This window comes from Centruroides sculpturatus, unplaced genomic scaffold, assembly GCF_000671375.1.
Source record: "Centruroides sculpturatus isolate CEXI.00-Female unplaced genomic scaffold, Cexi_2.0 scaffold345, whole genome shotgun sequence".
NCBI lineage: Eukaryota > Metazoa > Arthropoda > Arachnida > Scorpiones > Buthidae > Centruroides > Centruroides sculpturatus.
The window spans coordinates 183,808-198,318 of NW_019384515.1; the positions used below are offsets into that span (position 1 = coordinate 183,808).

General features: G+C 28.3%; 1 protein-coding gene across 1 annotated transcript in view; it reads right to left on the bottom strand.

The window, feature by feature from the left end:
• Positions 1-14,511, bottom strand: part of LOC111622543 (protein SSXT-like) — a 63,472-nt gene that overhangs the window by 13,766 nt on the left and 35,195 nt on the right. Inside the window, exon 5 of the mRNA XM_023364948.1 lies at positions 11,015-11,302. Within this exon, the coding sequence (XP_023220716.1) occupies positions 11,015-11,302 (288 nt within the window). The remainder of the gene's footprint in view (positions 1-11,014; positions 11,303-14,511) is intronic.

Genomic DNA, 14,511 nt, shown 5'->3' on the forward strand with positions numbered 1-14,511 from the left:
CATGGACCGTTTAGCTTTTTACTTTATTTACTTTATTTATTTTCTTTATTCTTGTATTTATTGTAGTTGTCCCATATATATTTATGTTTAGTATTGATTTTATTTATTCATTATGTTATTTTTGAGTCATTATTTTAAAATTAGTTCATAGTTATGCAGTCTTTTTTTATGATAGATTAACAGTCCTATTGCAATGTTTAAAAATTTGTATTCTAGAATGTTGGCATTCCATTGAATATTCTACTTGAGGAAAATTGTTAAAAAAAATTATCAAAAACATTATAGTTATTAAATCTTTTGCTGTGATTTAACTTTACTTGGCAGTTGTGAATTAGTTATAAGATTTGTATTTTATTTATTTATACATATAGTTTTATTTTAAAGACACTGTATATGTAATTTATCTGTTTATTTTATTTATTCATTGCATTTGTGAATAAGGAAGCAATACAAACCAAAAAGCTGCCTTTATACAGAACACAAATTTTCAAATACATCACTAGCTTGAACAAGAATGACAATAGTGAGATTTTCACTCACATCACATATTGTTTTGTCAATGTGCTTCCATAATTGAATCTATAATTTTCCTCTACTTCTGAGTCCATCAACGGATATAGAAAAGGAGATGACTGAAAACAATTATTGTGTAGTGTCTGAGATGATATCCAGACCAAGAAAATTATTTTTTTAATGAAATTTAAACATAAAATAAATGATCAATAGGATGACTATCACGCCAAAATACCGTATAATAAAATAAATGGAGAAGACACTGAGGTCGGTGTTACATGTACATTTTTTTATTGCAAGCACTTTTGCCGAACTTATAGTCGTCTTCATCAGGCAAATACAGAGATTTACAAATACAGTAGAGTGTCGATTATCCGAAAGTCAACACTGGAGAAATTTAATTTTCTCCAGTGTTGTGGCACTGCAATCTTTGGCCATGTCTTGGGCTACTCAAATATTTTACGTTTCTGATACTAAATTAACTTCTGAAGTATAATTTTTTATTGTTTTTATATTTTTTAATATATTAATTTTGTTTGTACAAAATAAAGAAGTAATTTTTAACGATACAATAGTCTTCGTTAGGCTTAACATCGATGAAAATTCAGCGCGAAGCAACACATAACGGAGAAAAATTTCAACATCGGATACGTTACACTATTTTTCGTACATAATCAGTTATCCAAACAACCCCAGTCCCCATTGATTTGGATAATCGACACTCTACTGTATTTGAATATTTGTTTCATGTTCTTGACGGCTTTGATAAAAGTTTCAACCTAAAATTTTATGCATTCTATTTTATATCAAATTATTTCCGTTTAATTTTTCGGTAAATCTCTGTATTCGCCTTGCACTTGCAATAAAAAAAACATACATGTAACACCGACCTCAGTGTCTTCTCCATTTATTTTATTATAAAATAAATATTTATAAATTTCAGATAATAATTATGATGAAAAGCTAATAAGAAATTTTACATTGTTATTCCTCAAATATTCCTAGACAAACAAAAGAAATATTGAATGAAAACTGTATTAACTATTTTTACTTTTACTATTATATTAAATTTATGCTACTCAATCTAAAAGTGATTTATCCATTCTCATTTTAATTCTTCTAATACAATCGATTTTTCTTAAATAAATTACTATTATAATTCTATTTTATATATCTTATTGTAATGCTTCTCAATTTGTTACTCGTTCAATATTTTATTTCAGATATGATTTCTACAAAATTGAATGAACAGAAAACTTCAAATATAAAACTGAATCAAATACTATAATTGGAATTAGAGTTAAGACTGTTCAGATGAAAATAATACATGACTATTTTCTACCATTTTACCTCTATACATTGTACTAAAATTGGTTATTGACATTTTTATCAAAAGCCAAACTAAAATCATACTAAAATAATGGTTTCTATTTTAACAGATCTCAATTACAATAACTGAAATCCTATAAACTTCAATTGTTTTTGATTCAAAATAGTTATAGTTATTGATAAAGTTGGTTTTTTTATGGAAAAATTTTTCAAATTTTATTAATAAAAGACAGTTTAAATAGGTGTGTGAATGTCATTACTTAATGCAGAATAAATTATGCACAATGTTAAATAAATAAATAAAAATACTGGTTTAAAGAAACACTTTGTATAATTCTGTTTGTTTATTCTATTTATTCTGCTTTAAAAAAAAAACATTTTTAATGTCAATAGTGTTTATTATTTTATAAACATTTCTTTAAAAAAAATATTTTGTGAAATTTATTTATACTTAAAACACATATTATGGTATATTATTTATTAACTTTATCTCCTATGATCTATTTATAAACAAAATAAGAATGAAAATATTTTATTGGGATAAATAAAACTAAATTGTTATATTGCAGGGAATTTAATATAAAATTCAAATAACTAGAAACAACCTTATAATAAAATTATAACAATTATTTTGTATCTTAGAGAGAAAAGTTTTATTCCATAAAATATTGTTTCATTTATCTTCTCTCCATCATTTTTTTAAGCTGTAGTTCTTTCACAAATTTTGGATATCCTATTTAAATTTTAGCAAAGGTAAACAAACAGATACTCTAATCAAAAATTTAACACATCATGCAAATTTATTAATGACATTATTCAAAATATACAAACAGGACTGTACCAATAGATGAGGCAGAGGCAGCTGCCTCAGGTGACAGAACTTAGGGGTATAAAAAAGGAGTAAACCAACTTTTGATTTTGGAAATTAATTGCTATATAACTGAAACTAAAAGCAATGGCAGGTTAAGAGTCTCAAAAGTGTTCTTAATTTTATACATAATAGATTGTTTGTTTATTCTAAATGTTGCAGTCAGTCTCTGTATACTTTTAATATTACCAATTCTAGTAGTTGTAGCTGAACACAGTTTTTTTTTTTAACTGAAATTAATAAAAAAAAAAAATTATTTATGTACAAATACTGCACAAGATACATTCATCAATTTAGCAATAATCTGATATATCAATCCATTTGATTGAATATATTAGAGATGCCATGAGCACTTTATGAAATTAAAAGTGCACAGGATTTTTTAAACAAAAACTAGGGTTTGTACAAAAACTGACTTAAAAAACCAATTTTTGAATCTCAACTCAACCTCGAAAAGTTCGAAAACCCGTTTTAACTGGTTTTCGAATTTTTGTTTTTTTCAAAAAATGGAGATAAGAGATATTTACAACTTATTTAAAAACGTTTTAATTTATTTAATATTTGTAACATTTCAAAAATATAACAAAATAAAATCGACCAATGTCTACATAAAACAAAACAAAACAAAAAAATGCTAGAATATCACATTACACTATAAAATTTGCTCCACAGAAAACTATAAAGAAAAAGGAATAACAATGAATGCCTACAAAATATTATTTTATTTCTTATTTTTCCTAAGAAAATATGATTTTAGAAAGCAAAGAACATCTATAGATCTATTGCTCAACTGTGTCCTTATTTTGCACACAAAATTGCCAGAAAGTTCTTGAAGATACTTATGTAATTGATCTCACACGACCTGATTTTTGGGAGTTGTAACTCGCTTGTAGAGATATGGTTCCTTTGACTGTTTTGCCCATATGGATATGCTCTACAGCTCTGATAAGGTCACAACTGTCTCATTCAGAGCTTGAATTAAACTGAATTGGATGCTTTTTAGGCATAGGGGGATTTTTTTGTTTTGTAATCAGTTTTATGAAACTTAGTATTTAACAATATTCCCCATTTTATGCCAGAGATGATTTTGTGTCAAAATGTTGGTGTTTTTAATCAAATAATTAATTAACTTTTATGTTTTAAGTGTAGGCTCAAAAACCAGTATTTTTACTTGGGAAAACCATTTTTCAAATTATACAATTTCTTCAAAAAACCGGTTTTTCAAAACTGGGTTTTAAAAACTGACAAACCCTCCAAAACACTGATACATTAACATACAAAAATTCTCTTATAAATAAAACATGTAAATAAGGAGCTAACATTCAAAACATGTTTTATCAGAGTTATTGAAAATTTATTAGTTTATAAAAAAATTGTTTAAAAGTTTCCATTAAAAGTCAATAATAGAACTTTTTAACCACATTATTATTATTAAAAGATTTGTATACCAAGATTCATGCAAATGTGTTTTGTTCCCATATTAAAAAAAAATCATTTTTTAACAGTTTTTCTATCTCAATGTTTCTGAATTATTAAGTGTTTAACATTGAGATAGAAAAACTATTTAAAAAATGATTTTTTAATGTCAAAACAAAACACATTTTGAATTAATTTTTGTGAACAAATTACCTTTTGAATGAACAGATAATGGACAAAACACTGTTTATAAAGAAAAAAGTACAAAAGGATTTTTTTTGTGATTGTATCATTACAGCATCCAGTTCTAAACAATTTTAAAGAAATAGGGGGGGGGAATTTTTTTGTAAATGTTTTAAACATGTAACTTGCATCTTTCTTCTTCCAAACAATCACAATAAATTTCAGGTTTTTCCATCACTTTTTCTTTTTAAATATTTTCCACACTGTGAATAACAAGAGAGCCTTTTTTTAAGCAAACCATTATGGATTTGGCAAAGGAATAAGCAATGAACCCAACATATCCTGACAAAACACCCCCAAAAAAATCCTGGAGTTTTTTGAATTCAGTCCCATATCTCCTAGAGCAGTAGACTGCCACCTTAACTGCTAGGCCATCTAGCTATCTCTTCAGTTACGTTGTCAGGCATTTCTGTAGAAAGTACATTTCTGTAATACTCAAATTATCTGTTTCTTCCATTTCCTCCTGAAATTTCTCACAATTCCTTTTTCTATATTAATTGTTTCATCCATATCTTCCATTTTCTGTCTAAGAATACTATCACTTAACACTTCATGCAGCATGAATGTAGGATTTATATCACAAAGGCTTATTAAACTCAATATTTACTTTTAAACAACAACAAAAGTAAAACGTGATATAGAAATCACAACATGCAATATGACTCTGCATATTACAATAAAGCAGTTCTGAATGTCTTAACTATATATTATATAAACATATTATGAACAAATCTGAAGAATGGACAAACCACTATTTGATTGAATCATTTGTATTGTAATGTACTGTACATCTATTTTTAATGATAGAAAATCTGTTTTAAATGAAAATACAGTAGAGCGTTGTTTATCCAAATCAATTGAGGACTGGGGTTGTTCGGATAACTTATTTTTCGGATAACCGATTATGTATGAAAAAATACATGAACCCATCCCATGTTGAAATTTTTCTCCGTTGCGAGTCGCTTCACATTGAATTTTTGTCGATGTTAAGCCTAACATAATCTTTTTAAAATAATAATAATGGCTATTGTATCGTTAAAAATTATTTCTTTATTTTGTACAAACAAAATAAATATATTGAAAAATATAAAAATAAAAAAAATTATACTTTGGAAGTTAATCTAGTATCAAAAACATTCGATTCAGCATGACACACAGTCCTGAGAAAAACACCACACAAATGTGCCAGTGCTGCCAGCTAAAAACATACATCAACAAAAAAATATTGGAGAAGCCCAAGATATAGCCAAAGATTGCAGCGCCACAGCACTAGCAAAAATTTAAATTTGCCGACTGGAATTTTTTCGGATAAACGACACTCTACTGTATATGTTTTATACAATGTAAACCATTAAGTTGTATACTTTACAACAGTTAAATCATATTTGATTTTTTTCTTCTTTTGATAAAATGCATTCTGAATGTTCTCTCAGATTTTAAAGTTTCTATTAAAAATTACTATTTCTTTATTCTCTGTTTTTTATTATTACTTCTAAATATTTTTGTAGTTTAATCTGTTTGAAAAGCCACATAAGTAAATATTTTAATTATATATTTTATATAATTAGCATTGAAACATGGATACTAGGTATGAGATTCACATCAGGTGCCAAAACTGTTTGACATGGTCCTACAAATAAACAACAAAGTTTTCTTCTTTCTGTTATTTTTCTATTTTTTTTTATACTATATTGCTGAACTAACATAAAACTCTTATGTGAGACTCCATCAGACAGAATGAATATATTCATCAAAATAAACATTAAACATTTACATGTGTATTTTTCACATAGCAGAAATTTAATAAAGAATTGTATAATTATATTTATAAGATTAACATAAGTGTTTCCTACCATAGATTGAAAGAAGAATAAAACTGAAGTAATAATTAAAGACCACACAAAATTATTTAACTATGAAAACATTTTTGAAATGTAACTAATAATTTTTTTGGTGTATTTGCTTCTTAACACTTTTATTCATTACACACATTTATTTCTTATATTGTTTACACTTTTTATTTTCCAAAATCATTCATCCCATACTTAATAGAAAGTTCTAAAAATGTTATTAAATAAATTAGCATAAAATAGTATCCAGTAAAAATAATTATTCTGCTTATTCATATTTTTGATTCAAAGATACTTAAATTTTTTTTTTTCATAGAAAAAAATACTAAATTACATGCTAGTTCTCTGTCAAATTCTTCAAGATTCACTGTTTTATTTGATAATGTGTTTACAGAGAAGACAATTTTAAAACTTAAATCACTTTATATCATTTTTGTATGTAAAGCATGTAAAATGATAAAACAACAAAAAGTTTGTATATAAAAACATTTTTATAGAAAGTAAAAACTTAATATTTAATTACAAAAATTAATTTGCAAAAAATTACTATAATACAGTGGTGCCTCATATAACGTACTTAATCCGTTCCAGGTGCACGTCTGTTAAGTGAAAAGTCCGTTATACGAAATGCATTTTCCCATAGAAATACATATTAAAACATAATTCGTTCCGCAGCATAAAATAACCATACTGTACCATGAAAAAAATGAAAATGGAGCAGTCACCAATTATGCCAGGTAGTCAGATGTGAGGAGGAGGAGGTGGAGGAACACTTACTTCACACATTCATACAGATACAGACTTTTTACACATTGCAGCAGGTCTCTTTTTATTATTTTTTAATTGGAGTCAGATTCAGGAGAGGCTACCAGAGCTTGCAGGGTCAACTTCTCTTGTTCCATCCTTTGTTTTTTGGCAGCTTGCTTTTTGAAAAACATGTCCAAGGTGGTCTGTTTCTCTCTCTTCTTCAACACCTGTCGGAAATGACGGGCAAGGGTGTCACTGTAGAGATCATTGATCCTGTTGGCCTCGGCTATGTTTGGATAGTGAGTGTTGGTAAACTCCTGAACCTCTCCCCATTTGACAAGGAAGTTTTTGTCAACTTTCACTCCTCCTGATGATTTCTTGCTTTGTTTCAATTGAAATCATCTTTCTGTTTTTTTTTAGAAGCCATGATTTGCACAACACTTGAATAAATGTAAATACCCTGCACTGAGGTGATGTACTGTACATAATAAACAAGGGAGCAATCCGAATCCCAACGGGAGCTCTGTACTTCAAATATACTAATAATATATTCTAATAATACTAATATATTATAAAAATAGCAGATTTTCATTGGCAACGGCAAAAGTGTGGAAACATCATTCGCACTTGTTCGCCTCATGTAACTGCCGAACGAAAAGTTCGTTGTTCGCAGCCAGTCCGTTGCTCGAGTCACGTAACAGCCGAACAGAAAGTCCGTTATTCGAGGCGTACGTTATACGAGGCACCACTGTATTTACTAATATTATAAATATAATACAAGTGTGTGTGTGTGTGTGTGCTTGCATGCAGCTGTATATATTAGATAATTGAGCTTACAGGATTTGTATAATTTCAAAATTACTTAATTAATAATGAGATTTATTTAAATTATTTATTAGTTTATTTCAGTTTTAAAAATAAAAACAAGTCAAATACTAATTTATAAGTATCAAGATTTATTTTATTTTGGAAAAAGTTCTTCAGTAACTTGTTTCACTTTAATACATTGTACTGTACATTTTGGATAAAAAGATCTAAGATGAATCATTATAAATAAGTCTATCATAAAATTATAAATATATAATAATTAAAGTACTGACTAATTAAAATGCAGAATTAAAATACAAAATATATTATACAAATACAATGTTCTATAAAATTTCAAATGTTTAATAACTATAAATATCTGGAAAGAGGTCTGGTCTGCACATAAGTAAAACTGGACAAAAGATTAATATTTATATTTATTTCCATTTATTATTAAAATAAATAGCAAATTTTCTATTAACATTATTAATGACATTATTGCTAAATTTGAACAAATAGTATGAGACTCAAACTTTCTAGAATCTAAAACATTCCAAAGATCAGAAAGCAACAACACTGAGGTCTTTGTAAAACCATTCAGACTGTTTTCAATATTTTTAGTATGTTCCACTGCTCTTAACTATGTCTTTTTTAAGTTCTGAGCTTCCAGCTAATTTAGACCTTTCATAAGTAATTTGTAATTATGAACTGAGAACAACTGTAATACTGTGTCCTTGCCAGTAACTAGTCTTTGCGGTTTTAATGGCTTCAGCATCTGTATCTCCAATGTATTCAAAAAATGTTTAATCAAATCAAAATTTTCAGCATAAAACAAATCTGCAGTAATCCAAGTTCCCCATCTGGTCACAACAGATTACAGACAAATGACAGGCTCGTTACTTCCCTTTAAAACTGCTGATGATATAATGCTTTCAATAAAACTTTCTTCACTTCTGCTAAAAACCTATTAGCTTTACTGTATTTAGTGTGTTTACTTCTGTGGTCAGGATGTAAAGCATGTACTAAGCAAATTACATGCTTTAGCTTAAGAAAAAAACAGCTTTAGTGAAGATACAACAGATAGCATTTACTGTATCTAGCTTGATCTGTTACTAACATCAAGACTTTTAAGCCACTTGGCCATAGGATATGACAAGCAACAACAAATGACTATTACAATGCTATGGTGTGACAATCACTTGTCATGTTGTATATGAATTGTGTTTGGTTATAGACTTTTTCATTTGTGTGATTCTAGAATATTCTGTCACTGTCCATTCATGTTGTTCTCTTGTCCCTATATAATCATAGTATGTTACCTAGAGGAGCAATAAACCCAACATGAAATTGCCCCTAGCATTACCCAGAAGGAAATTATATATATACTCTAGGCAATAAGACCACAGGGAAATAGTATATATATAATGTATGGATGGATGGAAGAACTCTTTTTCCTTGGGTGCAAGTGTGGAAGAACAATAGCAGTGATCAGTGATGAAGGTTGGAAGAGAAAAAAGATCACCCAATATGGTATAACTCCTGTTCATATGTGAGAAAGATGAAAATGACATTGCCATGATCCTCAATATTGAAAATTGGGAGTACCTCTCTCAAATAGTATCCCCACTCCCATCTTTTCTTTCATTCCAACTGCCTAATAGAATTGTAAATTACTTATAAAGTTAATTCCAAGTTCCAACAAATACAACATTGTTATGATTAGATTATGACAAGATTGTCATGTTAAATATATATAAACTAATTTAAAATACTTATTAGCCACCCTGTGAATGTAAGGTAACTTTATTATTTGTCTTATTTATTCTAGATTAATGATCATTTGGAAAGGAAAATCTATCTTTGTTGAATAACTGTTGATATATACCTGTATGTAGTTTTGGGTGCTCATTCAGTTCAGTATTGAAAATACAATCTTACAACTGTTCATGGACACCAGGTTATAAATTTTCAACAACATTGGTTTAGCAGGTTCACCATCCAGTGGTAGCACTAGAACATTTAGTACATATTGAGAAATGCAATGGTTGTTTAATCTAGTAAAAAGCATACATAGTTGTCTCAATTCTACATCTAATATTTTAGATTCCAGATTCGTGTATAGAAAAGATGTAATTCTTATGGAGCATACTTTCATCTGTGAGAGATTTTTTCATACAGTTCTTGAAAATTCTTTAACTGCTGGATGATGAAGTTTGTTCAATGGGATTCCTGACTGCAGGAACATGCTTGTCAGATCTGTATAAATTTGGTTTTGAGCATTGTCTTCTTCTGTTTGTTTTTTCATTAAATATATTAAAAGAAGTTGCTTGTTTGTCACATGTTTTGAGTTGTTAATGTGCTCTTTGTTCAGGATGTTTGATGGTTTTTGTCTATTTTAATTGCTATGTCACAAAAATCACAATGTATGACATCCATCACTTACTATGTCTTCTTTTTTGTATCCTTTCATCAACAAATGTAGTTTCTCTGTTGGAAGTTCGCTCATTTCGTTGCTCATTCACCATGTCAGCTGTGCATAGATGGTAGAGAAAAAACACAAACCTTGGCCAATAGTATCGCCAGATTCAAATGTTATCAGATTAAAACAACATGCTTTAACCATAAGAATGCCTTTGACAAAAATACACTGTAAATATGTAAAAAATATACAGTTATGGTGATAGATTAGTGGAAATGATGGATATTGGTATTTGAGTGGAGTAAGATAAAATCAGTATGAAAGTGGTGGAAGAGATTCACTGCATATTATTTTGAAACACAATGATTTTCATACAAAAGTGACTCTTTCCTTATGAACTCAATTTTATTGGGTTGGTGGAGCACCAACCCAATAAATTAATAATACACAGATGAAATAAAATATACAACCTTGTTAATTATACTGCATATTCTGCAATTATTCAGTGTTTCAGTATTATAAATTTTATTCCTATTTATTTCATCTATCTTTTTTTTGTTGCAAACTATACATATGCATTATATTATCATTTTTATTCAAACAGGATATCTAAAACTTTATACTTGAAATTATTCTTCAAAGAAAATTTGAGAGACCATAACCATTGTGAAAAAAACCTGAAATCATCCATTTAATTATCATCACATTTCATATCTTTTTATATTTGCATCTAATAAAAAACACTTATAATTCATCTGATAAAATAAATCTTAGTAAATTTTTTATGTAACTTTTTGTAAATTTAAAAATTATAACACTTACTTTGCTGAATTGTATATTGCTGTTGCATCATTGGTGATCTTGAATAATTACCAATTGGTTGTTGTGATTGTGCTTGTGACTGTTGCTGCTGCTGTTGTTGTTGCTGTTGTGGTGGTTGCTGCTGCTGTTGTGTCTGCTGTTGCTGTTGTATAGCTTGCTGATTTGGAGACTGCTGAGGTTGAGTAGACTGTGACTGTGTAGTGGATACAGAATTAGGACCATATCCAGGATGTGGAGATGTAGACATTGGATGTGTAGTAGCAGTCATTCCTGGCTGAATTGTTCCTCCTGACAAAAAAAAAATTAAAATTATTGTTAATTTAAAAAATTATTAATGTAATTTTTTTTAAATATCTTGCAAATGATANAACCACATTATTATTATTAAAAGATTTGTATACCAAGATTCATGCAAATGTGTTTTGTTCCCATATTAAAAAAAAATCATTTTTTAACAGTTTTTCTATCTCAATGTTTCTGAATTATTAAAAGTGTTTAACATTGAGATAGAAAAACTATTTAAAAAATGATTTTTTAATGTCAAAACAAAACACATTTTGAATTAATTTTTGTGAACAAATTACCTTTTGAATGAACAGATAATGGACAAAACACTGTTTATAAAGAAAAAAGTACAAAAGGATTTTTTTTGTGATTGTATCATTACAGCATCCAGTTCTTAACAATTTTAAAGAAATAGGAGGGGGGGAATTTTTTTGTAAATGTTTTAAACATGTAACTTGCATCTTTCTTCTTCCAAACAATCACAATAAATTTCAGGTTTTTCCATCACTTTTTCTTTTTAAATATTTTCCACACTGTGAATAACAAGAGAGCCTTTTTTTAAGCAAACCATTATGGATTTGGCAAAGGAATAAGCAATGAACCCAACATATCCTGACAAAACACCCCCAAAAAAATCCTGGAGTTTTTTGAATTCAATCCCATATCTCCTAGAGCAGTAGACTGCCACCTTAACTGCTAGGCCATCTAGCTATCTCTTCAGTTACGTTGTCAGGCATTTCTGTAGAAAGTACATTTCTGTAATACTCAAATTATCTGTTTCTTCCATTTCCTCCTGAAATTTCTCACAATTCCTTTTTCTATATTAATTGTTTCATCCATATCTTCCATTTTCTGTCTAAGAATACTATCACTTAACACTTCATGCAGCATGAATGTAGGATTTATATCACAAAGGCTTATTAAACTCAATATTTACTTTTAAACAACAACAAAAGTAAAACGTGATATAGAAATCACAACATGCAATATGACTCTGCATATTACAATAAAGCAGTTCTGAATGTCTTAACTATATATTATATAAACATATTATGAACAAATCTGAAGAATGGATAAACCACTATTTGATTGAATCATTTGTATTGTAATGTACTGTACATCTATTTTTAATGATAGAAAATCTGTTTTAAATGAAAATACAGTAGAGCGTTGTTTATCCAAATCAATTGAGGACTGGGGTTGTTCGGATAACTTATTTTTCGGATAACCGATTATGTATGAAAAAATACATGAACCCATCCCATGTTGAAATTTTTCTCCGTTGCGAGTCGCTTCACATTGAATTTTTGTCGATGTTAAGCCTAACATAATCTTTTTAAAATAATAATAATGGCTATTGTATCGTTAAAAATTATTTCTTTATTTTGTACAAACAAAATAAATATATTGAAAAATATAAAAATAAAAAAAATTATACTTTGGAAGTTAATCTAGTATCAAAAACATTCGATTCAGCATGACACACAGTCCTGAGAAAAACACCACACAAATGTGCCAGTGCTGCCAGCTAAAAACATACATCAACAAAAAAATATTGGAGAAGCCCAAGATATAGCCAAAGATTGCAGCGCCACAGCACTAGCAAAAATTTAAATTTGCCGACTGGAATTTTTTCGGATAAACGACACTCTACTGTATATGTTTTATACAATGTAAACCATTAAGTTGTATACTTTACAACAGTTAAATCATATTTGATTTTTTTCTTCTTTTGATAAAATGCATTCTGAATGTTCTCTCAGATTTTAAAGTTTCTATTAAAAATTACTATTTCTTTATTCTCTGTTTTTTATTATTACTTCTAAATATTTTTGTAGTTTAATCTGTTTGAAAAGCCACATAAGTAAATATTTTAATTATATATTTTATATAATTAGCATTGAAACATGGATACTAGGTATGAGATTCACATCAGGTGCCAAAACTGTTTGACATGGTCCTACAAATAAACAACAAAGTTTTCTTCTTTCTGTTATTTTTCTATTTTTTTTTATACTATATTGCTGAACTAACATAAAACTCTTATGTGAGACTCCATCAGACAGAATGAATATATTCATCAAAATAAACATTAAACATTTACATGTGTATTTTTCACATAGCAGAAATTTAATAAAGAATTGTATAATTATATTTATAAGATTAACATAAGTGTTTCCTACCATAGATTGAAAGAAGAATAAAACTGAAGTAATAATTAAAGACCACACAAAATTATTTAACTATGAAAACATTTTTGAAATGTAACTAATAATTTTTTTGGTGTATTTGCTTCTTAACACTTTTATTCATTACACACATTTATTTCTTATATTGTTTACACTTTTTATTTTCCAAAATCATTCATCCCATACTTAATAGAAAGTTCTAAAAATGTTATTAAATAAATTAGCATAAAATAGTATCCAGTAAAAATAATTATTCTGCTTATTCATATTTTTGATTCAAAGATACTTAAATTTTTTTTTTTCATAGAAAAAAATACTAAATTACATGCTAGTTCTCTGTCAAATTCTTCAAGATTCACTGTTTTATTTGATAATGTGTTTACAGAGAAGACAATTTTAAAACTTAAATCACTTTATATCATTTTTGTATGTAAAGCATGTAAAATGATAAAACAACAAAAAGTTTGTATATAAAAACATTTTTATAGAAAGTAAAAACTTAATATTTAATTACAAAAATTAATTTGCAAAAAATTACTATAATACAGTGGTGCCTCATATAACGTACTTAATCCGTTCCAGGTGCACGTCTGTTAAGTGAAAAGTCCGTTATACGAAATGCATTTTCCCATAGAAATACATATTAAAACATAATTCGTTCCGCAGCATAAAATAACCATACTGTACCATGAAAAAAATGAAAATGGAGCAGTCACCAATTATGCCAGGTAGTCAGATGTGAGGAGGAGGTGGAGGAACACTTACTTCACACATTCATACAGATACAGACTTTTTACACATTGCAGCAGGTCTCTTTTTATTATTTTTTAATCGGAGTCAGATTCAGGAGAGGCTACCAGAGCTTGCAGGGTCAACTTCTCTTGTTCCATCCTTTGTTTTTTGGCAGCTTGCTTTTTGAAAAACATGTCCAAGGTGGTCTGTTTCTCTCTCTTCTTCAACACCTGTCGGAAATGACGGGCAAGGGTGTCACTGTAGAGATCATTGATCCTGTTGGCCTCGGCT